The sequence below is a fragment of the Urocitellus parryii genome, chromosome 11 (assembly GCF_045843805.1).
Source record: "Urocitellus parryii isolate mUroPar1 chromosome 11, mUroPar1.hap1, whole genome shotgun sequence".
NCBI classification, from domain to species: Eukaryota; Metazoa; Chordata; class Mammalia; order Rodentia; family Sciuridae; genus Urocitellus; species Urocitellus parryii.
In genome coordinates, this window is record NC_135541.1 from 19,046,659 (window position 1) to 19,062,643 (window position 15,985).

The window sequence follows — 15,985 nt, forward strand, 5'->3', positions numbered from 1 at the left end:
CGCTCATCTGGTGAGTGCTCACCATGGGTGCCCTTATCACGGAGGGAAGAAGGTGTGTGGAGAACTCCATCTGGAGAGTCTCTGAGTCACAGGATTCAATGCTGAGAGCAGACAGGCCTGCTCAAATCCTCCTTTTATAGACATGGAAACTGCAGCCCAGAGAGGTTAGCTGCTTTGCCTGAGGTTGCACAGTTGGGATTAAAATTTGTTTCCTGGTCCAGGTTTCTGTGCACACCCCCACTCCCTCTCCCGCATCCTGACTGCCTAGGGACAGGGCTGGCCTAGGTGGAATTGGGAGGAAAGTTAGTGAGTGTCTAATGTCTGCACAGGACCTGCCCCTCCTTTCAGTGCCCTCCACTTGGAGTTCTGACCTCTGGCACTGTTCTTGGTGCTGTGCTGAGACCGTCACCCATGCCATCCCCCTGGTCCTACCCCCAGCCCTGTGGCACTGATGTCTCATTCTACATGCACCATGCCAACAATGGCCACCATTTACTGTGTCCTTATATAGGCCCAGTGCTCATGGGAAAGAGCTGTCCTGCAGGCCAGCACGGTGATGAGCGAGGCACTTCATAGTCCCATTTCAAAGATGAGAAAGCTGGATCAGAGAGGGCAGGTGGTTCCCCATGGCCACACAGTATTAATTGTACAGTGGGCTCCTACTGGACACCAACATCCTGTTTCAATAGAGTTCCCCTAGGACTGAGGTCCTGAGGGGAGTTTTCCGGGCATCTTAAGGGGACTGTCTTGGGTACACGCATTGGAGAAGACTTCTGTACCCTCCCTCCTAGCTGTGACCATCTGCCTCTCTGAGCAATTGCTGGATAGGAGGCGTGTCCAGCCTTGTATGGGCATAAGGTGGGTCCTCCAGAGCTGGGAGTGGCCAGGCAAGTCAGCATGGGTGACAGGATAGTCAGCAAATATCGAGGGAGGGCCGTCCACACGGAGGGACTGTGGAAGGCCGCTAGGGCAGAACAGCTGGACTCAAGTCCTGTTGGCCTCTTCTTGTCTGGAAGGCTGTGGGCAGTCCCTCTGCCCCTCCTTGTCTATGAAGTGGAAAGAACAGTGGTACCTGCCGTTCAGCAGCCTTGCAGGATTAGATGGAACCGAGGTGAAAACCTCAGCATATTTAACACGAAGTCTGCATGCTGTGGCTGCCCCATACGCACCCCAGGGTGGCAGACTGCTCCAGACCACGAGCGAGGAAGTGGTGAGAGGGAGGCCCGGCTCTCCAAATGGAGCCTGGGTTTGGAGCCATTGCTCCTGCCCCAGGAGCCCATTTTATAGATGAGGAAACCGAGTCCCACAGAAGGGAGGAGGGACTTGCCTGGGGTCCGACTGTGAGCGGGCAGCCAGGCCAGCACTGGACCTGCATCCTTGGCACTGGGCAGGGGAAGGACGCCCGCCTGGAGTGGTTTCAGGCCACCTCTTCCCTGTCGGGGGCTGCCCTGCGGTGGCTCAGCAGCTGTGAATGGTCTGTGAAGGCCTCAGGGTGCATTTTGCCTGGGCCAGTGTTTTTGTTCTTAAATTGCAACAAGCTACACAGGAGATTTACATTTTAGCCTTTTTTTTTTTTTTTTTTTTTTTTTGTCTTCAAGGAGCTTGTCCTTTGTTTCCACAGAGGTACAGAGTAAAGTTTTTTTTTTAGTTGTAGATGGACACAATCCCTTTATTTCATTTACTTATTTTTATGTGGTGCTGAGGATAGAATCCAGTGCCTCACATGTGCGAGGGGAGCGCTCTGCCACTGAGCTACACCCCAGACGCCCCCAAAAATGGGTCTTTAACTAGTGCAGCCATAATGATACGGATCCCCAGCGAGTGGCATTATCAGAGTTTCCTCTGATAATAGGAAAACAGCCATGTGGGAGAAGCCGCTTCTTAAGTCTGGCTTAAGACAATGGCTCCGGCTCCCCCTCCCTCCTCCCACAGCACTGCATCCCACCCCCCGCCCCCCCAAGCCGGCCTCTGTTCTGCGGCCAAAGTGATATATCTTTTTTTTTTTTTTTGTACTGGGGATTGAACTCAGGGGTGCTTAACTACTGAGCCACATCCCCAGCCCTTTTTAGTTTTTATTTTGAGACGGGGTTGTTTAGGGCCTTAATTAGTGTAGAGACTGGCCTTGAACTTGCGGTCCTCCTGCCTGAGCCTCCAGAGCCCCTGGGATTACAGGCATGTGCCACCATGCCCAGCCAAAGTGACATATCTGAAACTCAAATCTGATGTCATTCCTCTTGGCAGTGGTTCCCTATTGCCTAGGGGGTGAAGTTCAGACTCACCTAAGGGACTCTGGCCACCACTTCCGGGAACCACGCCAGATACCCTGGAAATAAAATACTGACTGAATCTGTGTGTGACTCCCCTGGCTAGGACACCCTCCTCCCACTCACCTGGCTGCCTGCTCTCCCTGGAAGCTCCTGCTCCTCCCTTTTTTATTGTGGTGAAATACCTGTAATATAAAATGTCTCATTTTAGTCATTTTAAAGTGTGCATTTCAAGTGGCCTTCGTGCTGTCACGTGGGTGTCCCGCCATCGCCAGCCCCCTAGCCTTCCGCACACCATTTCATCTTCACAGACTGAAGCTCCCATTAAACAGTAGCCACCCTGGTAACCACTGGTGACAGCCACAGCCCCTGGTAATGACTCTTCTACTTTTTCTGTCAATGAACTTGACTGCTCCAGGTTCCTCAGTGAGTGCAGGATACAATGTTTGCCCTCCTGTGTCATGTGTGTGGGGGGGTCTTCCATGTGATGTGCAGAATGTCCCTCCTGTTCATGAGTGAGTGCTATTCCATTGTGTAACTAGACCGGGTTCTGTCTATCCACTTATCATCAATACACATCTGGGTGGTTTTTGCCTTTGGCTGCTGTGGACGTATCTGTTTGATCCCCACTTTCAGTTCTTTGGGGTGTGCAGGTGGAAGTGAAGGGCCAGCTTGTTTCACACAAAATAATTCAAAACTGGCTCTGCCCTGAGCTGCTTCTCCTGCCCAGTGCTCCAGGGCTAGAGTTCTAAGGACTGCTGGCTGCTGGCCCGTGGGGCCACCAGGAGCATGTGGGTGACTGGATGGCACTGTTCCCACTGTGCTCACCCTCTCGGCTCTAGTGCCCAGCTGCTGTGTGCGGCGGGGAGCCCTCTGTGGGAGGCAGGGCGCAGGCAGCAGAGGCCAGCCGGAGACTCCTGAGGCCCACAGAACACGGCCCCGGGCTATGCTCACCCCCTGGCTCCCCAAATACGGCCGTGGACTGGCAGGGCTTGTGGCGGCAGCTCAGGGTGTAGCCAGGAGTTGCTGGGAGGGGGCATTCCCCAGCCATCCAAAGTGGCACCTATGCTGTACCTGGCCTTGTGGGTGACAGAGAAGGGAAAGGAGGGCTTCCAGGGGTGTCATCAAAGGGGCAGAGGGAGGCAGCTCCACCCAGCTGAGGGTGCCCCGGGCTGTGCCCATCCAGACCGGAAGGGGTGGAGGGAGCCTCAGGGGCCGGGCCCTTCAGCCTGCTCTCTGCCTTTGACACTGAGCCCGGTGGCACGTGGAATGCAGCTAGTCCTGTGCGTGGCTGCCACCCTGCGTGGTCCTGCCAGCCCGGCCACACGGCCACCTGTGCTCTCACCTGCAGCTCAGGCGGCCTCCCCAGGGGGCCCCAGGGTCCTTCCTCCTCCTGCCCCTCAGCTCTCAGCTAAAAGGCGCCCTCTTCAAGGCGCCCTTCCCCAACATGCCACCCTGTTGGCACTCATGGCAGCGGGTACTTCTTGTCGCCACCCAGCAGGACGAGGCTCTTGCTCTTAGACACCTGGGTGAGGACTTGGGAGGGAGGTGGCCAGGAGGCTGGAGGCAGGGCCTGTTTCCTCAAAGGCCCGAGGGCGGGTCCCCCTCAGGGGCCAGCTGGGAGGGGTGTGGCCTCCGCTGTCCCTGGGAAATTTCAGCCACCAGAGCTGGGGTCCCCTGGGCACAGGCTAGAGACTCCAGAAGGGAAGGATTAGGCCGCCACCTGTTGTCCCAAACTGGTGCAGCGCTAGGGCCGGAGTTTCCATTGGTTCATTCCTCCGATGCTTACTCTGCGCTGGTGTTTTTGGGTTTTTGAGCTGAGTTTGCTTCTGGCCAAACACTTCGGACACTCAGCAGAGAGCCCCCAAGGCCTACTGTGTGCCAGGCATTGTTTGGCACCGGTAATAGCACCCCATGCGCACAACGGGCAAACTCCATGCTCGGGGCTGGGGTTGCAGCTCAGGGGCAGAGCGCTTGCTTGGGTGAGGCCCTGGGTTCGAGTCTCAGCACCACATATAAGTAAATAAAATAAAGGTCCATTGACAACGGAAATATATAAATACATAAACACGCTCTGCGAGCAGGGGAAGCAGAGGAGTAGATCTAGGCCTATCAGGATACAGAAGGTCCTGTGGGGACAAAATAAGGGACAGGAAAAGGAAGCCCAAGGGCAGGGGTACAATTTTTTTTTTTTTAAAGAGAGAGTGAGAGAGGGGAGAGAGAGAGAGAGAGAGAGAGAGAGAGAGAGAGAGAGAGAGAGAATTTTTAATGTTTATTTTTTAGTTCTCGGCGGACACAACATCTTTGTTTTTTTTGTATGTGGTGCTGAGGATCGAACCCGGGCCGCATGCATGACAGGCGAGCGCGCTACATCCCCAGCCCCAGGGGTACAATTTTAAATCCTGGTTTGTTCTCACATTTTTCCTGTGAGAAGTAGGTATTCCTGTTTTATAGAAGAGGAAACAAGTTCAGAGAGGTTGAGTGAGTTGTATAAAGTCACACAGAGCTGGCTTTTTCCTTTTTTTGTGCCACTTCCCCGACTTAAGTTAGAAACTCTGACCCCAGTTCCCCCCCGCCCTCTGTCTCTCTCTTGGTGTGGCACTGGATTGGACCCAGGGTTGCTCTACCACCCAGCCACATCCCCGGCTCTTTTCAATCTTTTATTTTGAGACAGTGTCTCACTAAATTGTCAAGCCTGGCCTCGAACTTGCAATCCTCCTGCCTCAGCCTCTTGAGTCACTGGGATGACAAGCCCATGCCACCCCACCTGGCTCCAGCTCTCTTACCAAAGCCACAGTGGTGCGTGAGATGGATCCAGGTTGGCTCTGGCTCCTGTGGCCCTGGTGGCCCGGCGTGGCTCCTCCCTGCAGCTTAGATGGGTATCATCAGGGAAGAGCGCGGTGCTGCCCAGCTTGGTGCAGATGCGGAGCCCCCGACAGTCGGGTGGTGGGTGCCGACGGGTGGTGAGTGACAGCGCCCTCCCGCCCCGCAGGCCTCCTGCCTCTGTGGCACGGCTCCCTGCCTCCTGTGCGGCTGCTGCCCCGCCAGCCGCAACTCCACGGTGAGCCGCCTGGTGTTCACGGGCTTCCTGTTCCTGGGCGTGCTGGTGTCTGTCATCATGCTGAGCCCCGGCGTGGAGAGTCAGCTGCACAAGGTGAGCCCCGGGGCAGTCACCGAAGGCGGGCAGGACGCCAGGCGCCCGCCCCTGTGAGCTGGCAGGGACCTCTCTGGGGAGTTCTGTTCGTCATAAGCTGTGGTCCCCTTGGGAAATGCTGGGATCACCGTTGTCCCTTAGACAGCTGGCCCCGGGGACACTCTGCTCCCCGTCAGTGCTGAAGCGGGGGGCTGAGGCCAGTGGCAGGCACACCCCGGTGTCCAGGCTGCTCCCTGGACTGAGTCTGTAGCGGCTGGGCCACAGCTGTTTTCCCCCAGACGCTGTGACTCCGAGCCAGGTGGCGGGAGGCCACACTGGGAAACCCCACAGTACGTCCCTGGGCCCTGCCGGGTGAGCTCGGGAAAGCACGCAGCCAGGAACAAGCTGTGGGGGACCAGCCCCGGGCTCCGGCTGGACTCCCGCGTCCCTCCTGCGCCCTGGGTGGGCTCAGGCTGCTCTCTGTCCCCGCAGCTGCCCTGGGTGTGTGAGGAGGAGGCCGGGAACCCCATGGTCCCTCAGGGCCACATCAACTGTGGCTCCCTGCTGGGCTTCCGCGCTGTCTACCGCATGTGCTTCTCCACCGCGGCCTTCTTCTTCCTGTTCACCCTGCTCATGATGTGTGTGCGCAGCAGCCGGGACCCCAGGGCCGCCATCCAGAACGGGTGAGAGGGCCCGCACCCGCACACCCTGCCACTCTCCCCCAGCACCCTTCTCCTTCTCTGCCTGTTCCCGGGGATCTCGAGACCCTGCCCTCAGACTCGGGAGTCACTGAAGCCAGGGCTCATAGCACAGAGAACAGCTCATTTAGTTAGACCTGTTTTTCAGATAGGGGAAGAAAGCTCAGAAAGGGCAATAGTATGCTTGAGGTCACACAGCACTGTAGTGACGCAGTTGGCTAGAGCCTGGCCCACGATGCTCACTGCTTGGGTTTTCCCTCGCTGCCCCTCAGGGCTTCTTCTAGGGGCAGGACAGGCTTTCTGTGCCCATCAGATAGTCCCCCTTCACCTCTCCCAAGGTCTGTTCTGCGGGAGCAGGGTTCTAGGGCCAGGCCTGGTCTGGCTTCTGAAGTCTGTGCCCAGCTCAGCTTCCTGTCCGTTCCCCACTGCAGGTTTTGGTTCTTTAAGTTCCTGGTCCTCGTGGGCATCACCGTGGGTGCCTTCTACATCCCTAGTGGCTCCTTCTCCAAGAGTAGGTGGCTGGGGGGACCTTGGAGGGTTGGCAGGGAGTGGCAGGGCTGCGGGGCTTCAGGCGGGGGAGCTTGGTGGGGCTGCTCTTTGCCCTGGCCCCCTGAGCCCAGGCTGCTGGGTCGCCCCATGGGACAGTACTAACATCCGGCTTCCTGGCCTTTGGGCAGCTTGGGGGGTGGGGAGCCCGGCCCCTGACCCCTGCTCTGCCATGCATCTCTGCAAGGCCAGGCTCCCCGGAGGCAGGGACTCTGCTTCTTAAAGTCCCCAGTGCAGGATATGGCACGAGGGACAACTGAACAAAGAATGAGTGAGAGGGAGGCGCGGCTGTCCCTGTGGCCTCACCCCGCCCCCCCACGCAGTCTGGTTCTACTTCGGCGCCGTGGGCTCCTTCCTCTTCATCCTCATCCAGCTGGTCCTGCTCATCGACTTCGCGCACTCCTGGAACCAGCGGTGGCTGTGCAAGGCTGAGGAGTGCGACTCCCGCGCCTGGTACGCAGGTCAGTGCCGCCCGCTGCTCGGGCCTGGGGAGGGGGAGGGCTGCCAGGGCCCGGGGCTGGGGGGGCAGTGGAGGAGAGCTGACCGGAGAGCTCAGGGCTGCGGCCACAGCAGGCCACAGATGATGCCCTTTTGGTGGTGCCCAGACGGAGCTTCAAGGGACAGCTGGTCCCTGCGGCCCTGGGAGCAGAAGGAGCCCCTATCAGGTCCCTGTGGGTCCTGAGCCGCCGAGTGCACCGAGTCCCAGGTGCTGCTGGTCTGGGCCCCGCCAAGCCTGCTGCTCAGGGCGCTTTAACCACTGCGCTGACCGGTGATCAGGCAAGGCCGCCTCGAGCCAGCTCAGGCAGTCACCTGAGGCCCCTGGAAGACACTGAAGGAGGACATGGCCCAGTGGGGAGGCTGCCTACTGCCGCCTGAGTGGCTCCTGCCCTCCTCCCAGGCCTCTTCTTCTTCACCTTCCTCTTCTACGCGCTCTCCATCGCGGCCGTGACGCTGATGTTCATCTACTACACCCATCCCGGAGACTGCCACGAGGGCAAGGTCTTCATCGGCCTCAACCTCACCTTCTGTTTCTGCCTGTCCATTGTCGCTGTCCTGCCCAAGGTCCAGGTGAGCCTGCCCCGTGGCAGGAGGGCCCCGTGGCAGGAGGGACTCCTGTAGAAACCCAGGTTCCGGGCAGGCCCCGACATGGAGAGCTCACTCATCTCATGCTGGGTGTCCTTGGGAAAGTGCTGTAACCTCTCTGTGCCTGTCTTTCCTCAAATGTAAAATGGGAATAATAACACCTCAGGACTGAAAGGGAGCCGTGCCTGGCATCGTAGGGGACCGTCAGACATTAGCTGTTGGAGTGATTGATGTCATTTTTTTTTGTTTGTTTTGTTTTCATGCAAATTGGAAGGGATAGTGAGTGGTGATCCCTGGATGGTCCAAGAGATGGTGCTGGGGGGAAATTCCTGTCCCACCTCAGACTCTCTGAGACAGTGGGTGGGGGCTCCCAGCATATGTGTCCTTCACAGACTGTCTCTGGACCCCCTTGGGCGTACCTCACAGTTGGGGTCTCAGTACCTCACAGTTGGGGGTCTCAGAACACCAGGGGTTTCTGAGCTAGCTTGGGTGGTCTCTGTGTGTCTTCAGCAGAAAGGCTGAGAACCTCTTTTCTGCTCAGAGCCTCCATTTGTGTGAGAAAGTTGAAGCCCAGAGAGGGAGACACTGTATCCAGAGCACACAGCAACCAGCATTCATTCAGCAAATACCTTATTTATTTATTTATTTAGTATGGGGTTGAACCCAGGGTCTCACTAAGTTGCTGAGGCTGATCTTGAACTCATAATCCTCCTGCCTCCGGTTCCCAAGTCTCTGGGATTACAGGTGTGCACCACTGTGCCTGGCTTTTCAGGCTCACTGCTAAGTATTTTGGATACAGCTGCCGGGAATAGGAGGAATGATACAGTGGCTATAAGTTAATGACATCTGTCATGTATGTCATTTGGTCCTCACATCATCATTATCCCTTCTTTATAGACAAGGAAACACAGGCTTAAAGAAGTAAAGAGGCCAGGCATGATGGTACAACCCTGTAATCCCAGTCACACGGGAGGCTGAGGCAGGAGGTTGGCAAGTTTGAGACCAGCCTCAACAATTTAGCAAGATTCTTTCTCAAAATACAAGGGCTGGGGGGCTGGGGTTGTGGCTCAGCGGTAGCACATTTGTCTGGCATGTGTGAGGCACTGGGTTCGATTCTCAGCACCACATATAAATAAATAAAATAATAGTCTATTGGGCTGGGGATGTGGCTCAAGCGGTAGCGCGCTCGCCTGGCATGCATGCGGCCCAGGTTCGATCCTCAGCACCACATATAAACTAAGATGTTGTGTCCGCTGAAAACTAAAAAATAAATATTAAAAAAATAGTCTATCAACAACTAAAAAAAAAATGTTAAAAAAAAATACAAGGGCCAGGTACCATGGCACATGCCTATAATCCCAGCTGCTCTGGAGTCTGAGGCAAGAAGTTCACAAGTTCAAGGCCAGCCTCAGCAACTTAATGAGTTCCCAAGCAACTCAGTGAAGCCCTGTCTCAAAATAAAATACAAAAAAGGGGCTGGGGATGTGGCTCAGTGGTTAAGCGCCCCTGGGTTCAATCCCTGGCATCTAAAACAAAACAAGGAGTGGGCACAGCAGGGGTGAAGGCTCTGGGGCAGGAGAGGGTTGGCAGCTCTGGGGATGGAGAGGCCATCGTGGCTAGCGTGCTGGGCCTGGAGGAGAAGGCTGGCACACCAGGGAGGCTGGTTGGCAGTGCCACCCTGAAGGGTTTTCAGAGGGAGGGGGCTGGGTGATCTGAGGAGTGAGGAGTGTGAAGAGGGGGGAGAATTAGAACCCTACTTCTGGAAGTGAGGGTGCTGGGGACCTGGCTGGTGTGTTTTCCCAGTGTGGGGTGGATGGCCTCCCAGGGCGGGGGATTCCTGAGGTCCCCTAGTTGGTGAGAGTGGTCTAGGTAGGCGTGGGTGTCCCTAGTCTGGCAGGGGACTTACCCATGACGGCCTTCCGCAGGATGCCCAGCCCAACTCTGGGCTGCTGCAGGCCTCCGTCGTCTCGCTCTACACCATGTTTGTCACCTGGTCCGCCCTCTCCAATGTCCCTGGTGAGTATGGAGCCAGGTTCGAGGAGGCCTGGCCTTGTTGCTGGACCACAGTGGCATGCCAGGGAGCTGGGGATCCTCACAGGTGACAGGGACACGTGGCTGCAGCCCATCCTGAGACTGGGTCCTCAGGGAAGTGGGCGCCCACCGGCTCCCCGAGTTGACTCTGTCACTGTGTGTGCCGAGTGCCGTCTGCTGCTGGGCCCTGGCTGGTGGGTTGGGTTTGTCTTTCCAACTGTCTACCCATCCTCAGGGCCACCGGGCTTCCCAGCGGCTCAGGGGGTGGAGGGTGACTGTGCCCCCCTTCCTAGACCAGAAGTGCAACCCTCACTTGCTGACCCGCTTGGACAACGCTACGGTCCTGGCAGGCCCCGAGGGCTACGAGAGCCAGTGGTGGGACGCCCCCAGCATCGTGGGCCTCATCATCTTCATCCTGTGCACCCTCTTCATCAGGTATGACGGGGTCCAGTCTCCGGGGAGTGGTCATGTGGGGGGCCAGAAGTGAGGAGGACCTGGGAACCCCACACCAAACTGGAAGGTGCCACGAGCCAGCCGCACTCCCAGCTCCTGCCTTGGTGGAGTCTGAGCATGCGCAGCAGGAGAGGGCAGCAGAAGTGGGCCGGCCCCGCCTCCCGGGCCCCGCCTCCCGAGCCCCGCCTCCCGGGCCCCGCCTCCCGGGCCCCGCCTCCCGGGCCCCGCCTCCCGGGCCCCGCCTTGTTCTGCGCACAGCAACCAGCATTCATTCAGCAAATACTTTATTTATTTATTTATTTATTTATTTAGTACTGGGGTTGAACAGCAGGCCCAGGCTCCATTTCTTCCCTGCCATGTGACTTGGGCAAGTGGCTTAATCTTTCTGAGCCTCATTTTCCTCCTCAGTAAGAGGAGGACGGTGCTGTCCATGGTGGAGGAGCTGACTGTAGTCTCCTCATCTGCCCCGAGAGGGCAACTCATGCTGAAGTTCACACAACAACTTTTTATTCTTTTAATTTATTTTATTTATTTTTTTGGCACTAAGGATTAAACCCAGGGGTGCTTTACTGCTAAGCTACATCCCAGCCCTTTTCATTTTTTATTTTTATTTTAAATTTTTTTTAGTTGGCGTAAGTTGCGGCTCAGCGGTAGCGGGTTCGCTTAGCATGTGCAAGGCTCTGAGTTCAATCCTCAGCACCATATAAAAATAATTAAATAAAGGTATTGTGTCCAACTACAACTAAAAAATAAATAAATAAATAAATAAATAAATATATATATATATATATATATATATATATATATATATATATATTTAAATATTTATTTAGTTCTCGGCGGACACAACATCTTTGTTGGTATGTGGTGCTGAGGATTGAACCCGGGCCGCTCTCATGCCAGGCGAACGCGCTACCGCTTGAGCCACATCCCCAGCCCTAAAAAATAAATATTTAAAAAAATTTTTTTTTAGTTGTTGATGGACCTTCATTTTTATTTATTTATATGTGGTGCTGAGAATCAAATCCAGTGCCTCACACATGATAGGCAAGTGCTCTACCACTGAGCCACAACCTCAACCCTATTTTTTTTTTTTTGAAACAGAGTCTGGCTGAGTTACTTAGTTACTAAGTTGCTGAGGCTGGCCTGGCATTGGCAATTCTCTTGCCTCAGCCTCCTGAATCACGGGGATTACAAGCTTGTACCATTGTGCCCAGCTACACAGCAACTTATTAAAAGGAACATATTAGAAGCGCTTATTAGTGTGGGCTCTGGAGCTTGCCTGCCTGCCTTTGAATTTGGCCCTGCCACATGCTAGCTCTATAATCTTAGGCAAGTCATTTACCCTCTCTGTGCCTCAGTTTCCTTATCTACAAAATAGGGATAAAAATAGTACCTACCTCATTGGATTGTTGAAGGTTGGTGCCATGAGTTATTGTGTATACAGCAGTATAAAAGACCAATGTGAAGGAACTTGGCAAGTAGCAGGTGCAAAAGAAGTGTTCTCTGTTGTTCTAACTCTCTGACATTTGCACAGCTGGGTGGAGTGAGCGGCTGCTTTGTAAGGCTCTGGGTCATAATGTCAGCACCTTCGAATTCTGCAAACTCTCGCCCAGCCCAGCACTTCCCCAGACCCCCTTGTGTGCGCCTGCGCTCCGCTCTTGGGAGGATCCCTGGGCTGTGCCCCTCTGCCTCACCTTCTCCTGGCAGGCCCCCGTGCTTTGAGGTTGTTGCAGTTTGTTTTGTTTTAACCTTTTCACAACATTTTCTCCTTGTCCTGCCAGGGCAGTCCATGCTCCTCTCTTCTCCATCACAATCCATCCCGTGTAACCTGGAAAGTTAACGAAGTCTCTTTTGTAGATGGGGAGACCACGACTCAGGGAGGAGGAGCTGCTTGTCAGAGGCTGTGAACACACAGCGGCCCGGGATATCTGCTGCCAAGGGGCAGTGGTGGCCCAGAGGACCAGGACTACCCAGAGTCTCTGCCTAGCTCCTGTGGCCCGGGCCTGGCTCTCCTGCATTGGATGCCCATGCGAGAGCTGGGGTCTGGGCTCTGGAGGCTCACCAGGGGAGATTCCCAGTTCCATGGGGCAGGGCTGAATCCAGCTCCTCCTTCTTTTTAGGGATTGAACCCGGAGGCATTCTGTCAATGAGCTAAATTCCCTGTCCTTTTTATTTTTTCTTCTTGAGACAGGCTCTCACTGAATTGTTCAGTGGGCCTTGAGCTTGCATCTTCCTGTCTCAGCCCCCAGAGTGGCTGGGATTACAAGCATGAACCAGTACACCTGGCCTTTTTACCTTTTTTTCCAGAATATGAGTTGGGTTTTCAAAATTGTATGTCTTGAACCACTAAATTTTGTCTTAACATTAAGTCCTCATTGTAGAAAAGCAGTGACAGCCAGGTGTGCTGGTAGGCACCTGTAATTCTAGTGACCCAGGAGATTGAGCAGGAGGATTGTAAATTGGAGGCCAACTTCAGTAATTTAGCAAGACCCTGTCTTAAAATGAAATAAAAAGGGCTGGGGGTGTATTTCAGAGGTGGACCCCTGATGGGTTCAATCCTCAGTACCCAAAAGAAAAAAGAGGGAGAGAGAACAAAAGCAATGACATATAATCATTCTGTGATTGTCATTTTCTTCTTTTAGTGTAAACATGAAGGAAAGGGAGCAAATGATTGATTACCTGAGACCAATAAAAGCATTGTTAATTATTAACATCAAAACCCTGGTGCCGTGGCTTGCAGCACTAGGAACTCAATACATGTTTGTGGAAGTAGCAAATGGGCAGGCATAATCGTATTGACTGTTTATTTAGCTCATGCTCTGCACCAGGACAGTGCCAGGGGCTGTTCATCTTTATTTCATTTAATCCTCCTAGCAACTCTATGAGGGAAGTACAGATGAGGCATCAGAGGCTCAGAGAGGTTAAGTATCTTGCTCAGTGTCACAGAGGGAGTTGGTCTAGAGTTGAGAGTCAAAACAGCTTATTAACTTCCAGGCCCAGACCATCGGGTCACTGGCCTCCGGAGCTCTGAGACCCTCTGTCTGAGGTTGTGGGCCGTGCCATAGCTCACAGGGCCACCCTGCTACCTGTATGCCCACCTTGCAGCGGCCCTGACTCCACCTTCCTCTCTCCCTGACAGTGTGCGCTCCTCAGACCACCGGCAGGTGAACAGTCTGATGCAGACAGAGGAGTGCCCTGCCGGGCCGGAGGTCATGCAGCAGCAGCAGCAGATGGAGGTCTGTGAGGGCCGGGCCTTTGACAATGAGCAGGACGGTGTCACCTACAGCTACTCCTTCTTCCACTTCTGCCTGGTGCTGGCCTCCCTGCACATCATGATGACGCTCACCAACTGGTACAGGTGTGCACAGCCTGGCGGGCAGGTGCCCAGGGAGTGGTGCCATGTGCCCCATCTCCTCTGTTCCCTCCCTGGGTGTCCCTGATGCCTGCTCAAGGCCGGGGGCATCTGGTGTCTGCCCTGCCCTGTCCCAGTTTCCCTGCTGGTGCCTCAGTGTGCCCAGCTCCTGCGGCTTCCCCAAGTGATGGGGTGGGTGTCACAGGAGGGGGGGCATCACAGGAGCGGGGGCTGGGCCTGTGCAGGGCCATGGGGTTTCAAATCAGGGCGACCATGGAGTCAGATTTGGGATTCGTGGCTGGAGGCCAGGGTTAGGGTAGGACCAGAAGCACAGGTGCAGGTTAGGAGTAAGAGTGGTGGCATCTAGAGCTGGGGAAGGGCCTCTGGAGTTGCACCTGGTCTCCGTCACTCAGGACTGTTGCAATGGCGGCACACACCATCCTGGGTATAGGGGTCTGGAGCCCACAGCTGGGATTGAAGCTGCAGAATCAAGGAGCTAAGATCAGGGTGATAAGGTCAGGGGTCAGGTGGGCTGAGTCAGGACTAAGGTCAGTCTCAAGGTCAGGGGCTGGGAATGAGGTCAGAGAGTTGGGATCACACGTCAGACACCAGCAGTCTGGTCAAGGTCTAGGACTGGGGTCAACACCAGAGTCGAGGTTGGTGCAAGGCCAAGAGCCTAGTGCAGGGTCAGGAGGCCAAGTGTCTAAACCGTCAGAGGCCGCGCAAGAGCCAGCGTGAAGCCAGGCATCACAGCTGGGTCGTCAAGTCAGGGAATGGGACCAAGGGCACAGATGGGGCCAGGCTCACGAGGAATATGGTGTGTTCCAGACCTGGAGAGACGCAGACGATGGTCAGCACGTGGACTGCCGTGTGGGTGAAGATCTGCGCCAGCTGGGCAGGGCTGTTCCTCTACCTGTGGACCCTGGTGGCCCCCCTGCTCCTGCCCAACCGTGACTTCAGCTGAGGCAGCCCCCGGAGCCTCCCCACTTCGTGCCTCAGGGCTCACCGACAGCCACCCTGCCTCCTCCCCACCCACCCTCCTCCAGGCCTGGCCTGAGTGGCTGTCCTCCAGTCCTAGTGCCCTCAGGGTCCAGGAAGCACCGAGCTCACACCTGTGCCCCACCTGGCCCCCACCCTGGGTCACAGAGCCACCTCTTCCTTCCCTGACCCCAGTGACCCAGGGTCACCCTGGGGACAAAACATCCCCTGGTTCCCAGGCTGCCCAGAGGGGACTTCAGGGGAGAGCAGCTCAGAGCTGTTCAGAGGGCAGTGAGCACGCGCCATCTTGGGTACCTGGCACCGAGGCCGCTGTTCCTGCCGGTTAGCCCCTTCCTGGACCATGTGCCTTATGAGTCTCTAAGACTTTGCCCAATAAACACGCCCGAGTGTGTGCCTTCCTACAGCCTGTGCTCCTCACCCTTGCTGCTGGGTCTGTCACCTCTGCAGTCGTGTGGGGCTGGGACTGGAAAGTCAGGGCTGAGGGACGAGGGGTCTGGGCTCCGGTCATGGAGAACCCAGGGTGCAGGGTGGCCAGGAAGGAGGGCCAGGCCAGGGCCTTGGACAAAGGGAGTGTGGGGGCCAGACAAGGGGAGCCAGGAGGCAGTAGGACCAGCGGGGACCCTTCATGAGGACAGGGAGGCCATGTGGAGAGCCATGTGGGGAAGCCGAGTGGAGCGGGGTGCTAGGGAGAGCCCCGGGCCCAGCTTGCTTTTTCTTCATTGCTGTTTCCCTGTGTGCTGTGGGCAGCTTAGTTGCTCTCTCTGGTTTCCATCAAAGGGCACCAGCAGCTGGTTTGTAAACTGTAAAGCACTGTGCACTCATGTACAGTCTGTGCTTAACAAGTGACAGTCCTGACCCTCTTCTCTCTCTCTTGCCTCCCTCATAAAGGCTGGAGAAACCAACTCCTCACTTTGTAGCTTCCCTGAGAATTGAAGGTGGGCACCTGACCACAGTTGAGTTAATCAGATCTAAGTAGAAATGCTAAGGAGCACTTCCAGGGAGCATCTGCTTTCCTGTTACAAGGCACAACTGGCTCCCACTTTACTTAACACAAAATGATGTCTGGAGCTGCAGCAGCCCTTCTTGAACAACGAGGCTACAAACCTGTGGGTGAGAAATCAACATAGCGAGGATGGCAATTTAGACAAACGGGCTGCAGCCTTGATCCACCTTGGAGCTGCACTAGCTCTGCTGTGCCTGGCCCTACACTTGTCTCCCAAGCAGAACAAACCTGAGTGTACTTCAGCCCCTGTTAATTGAGTATGAAGTCTTTTGCACCTGAATGTATTTCTAACTGATCTGATTAGTGAGATGACCATGAATTTTGCTGATAAGAAAAACAGCACAGAAGAGAAACATTTCCATCACTCAAAATGATCAGGTAGCGGGGCTGGGGTTGAGGCTCAGTGGGAGCACTTGCCTG

The 15,985-nt window shown here is 55.4% G+C and overlaps 1 protein-coding gene across 2 annotated transcripts in view; it reads left to right on the forward strand.

Moving 5' to 3' along the window:
• Positions 1-14,965, forward strand: part of Serinc2 (serine incorporator 2) — a 16,808-nt gene extending 1,843 nt beyond the window's left edge. The window contains exons 2-10 of one of the 2 annotated variants that reach the window (XM_026391695.2): positions 5,257-5,418; positions 5,890-6,080; positions 6,527-6,606; positions 6,965-7,102; positions 7,540-7,709; positions 9,650-9,740; positions 10,049-10,190; positions 13,351-13,569; positions 14,392-14,965. In XM_026391695.2, coding sequence (XP_026247480.1) covers positions 5,257-5,418; positions 5,890-6,080; positions 6,527-6,606; positions 6,965-7,102; positions 7,540-7,709; positions 9,650-9,740; positions 10,049-10,190; positions 13,351-13,569; positions 14,392-14,527 — 1,329 coding nt within the window. In that variant the 3' untranslated portion in view covers positions 14,528-14,965. The remainder of the gene's footprint in view (positions 1-5,256; positions 5,419-5,889; positions 6,081-6,526; positions 6,607-6,964; positions 7,103-7,539; positions 7,710-9,649; positions 9,741-10,048; positions 10,191-13,350; positions 13,570-14,391) is intronic. The other variant, XM_026391696.2, reaches the window with a different exon arrangement.
• The last annotated feature ends 1,020 nt before the right edge of the window (positions 14,966-15,985 follow it).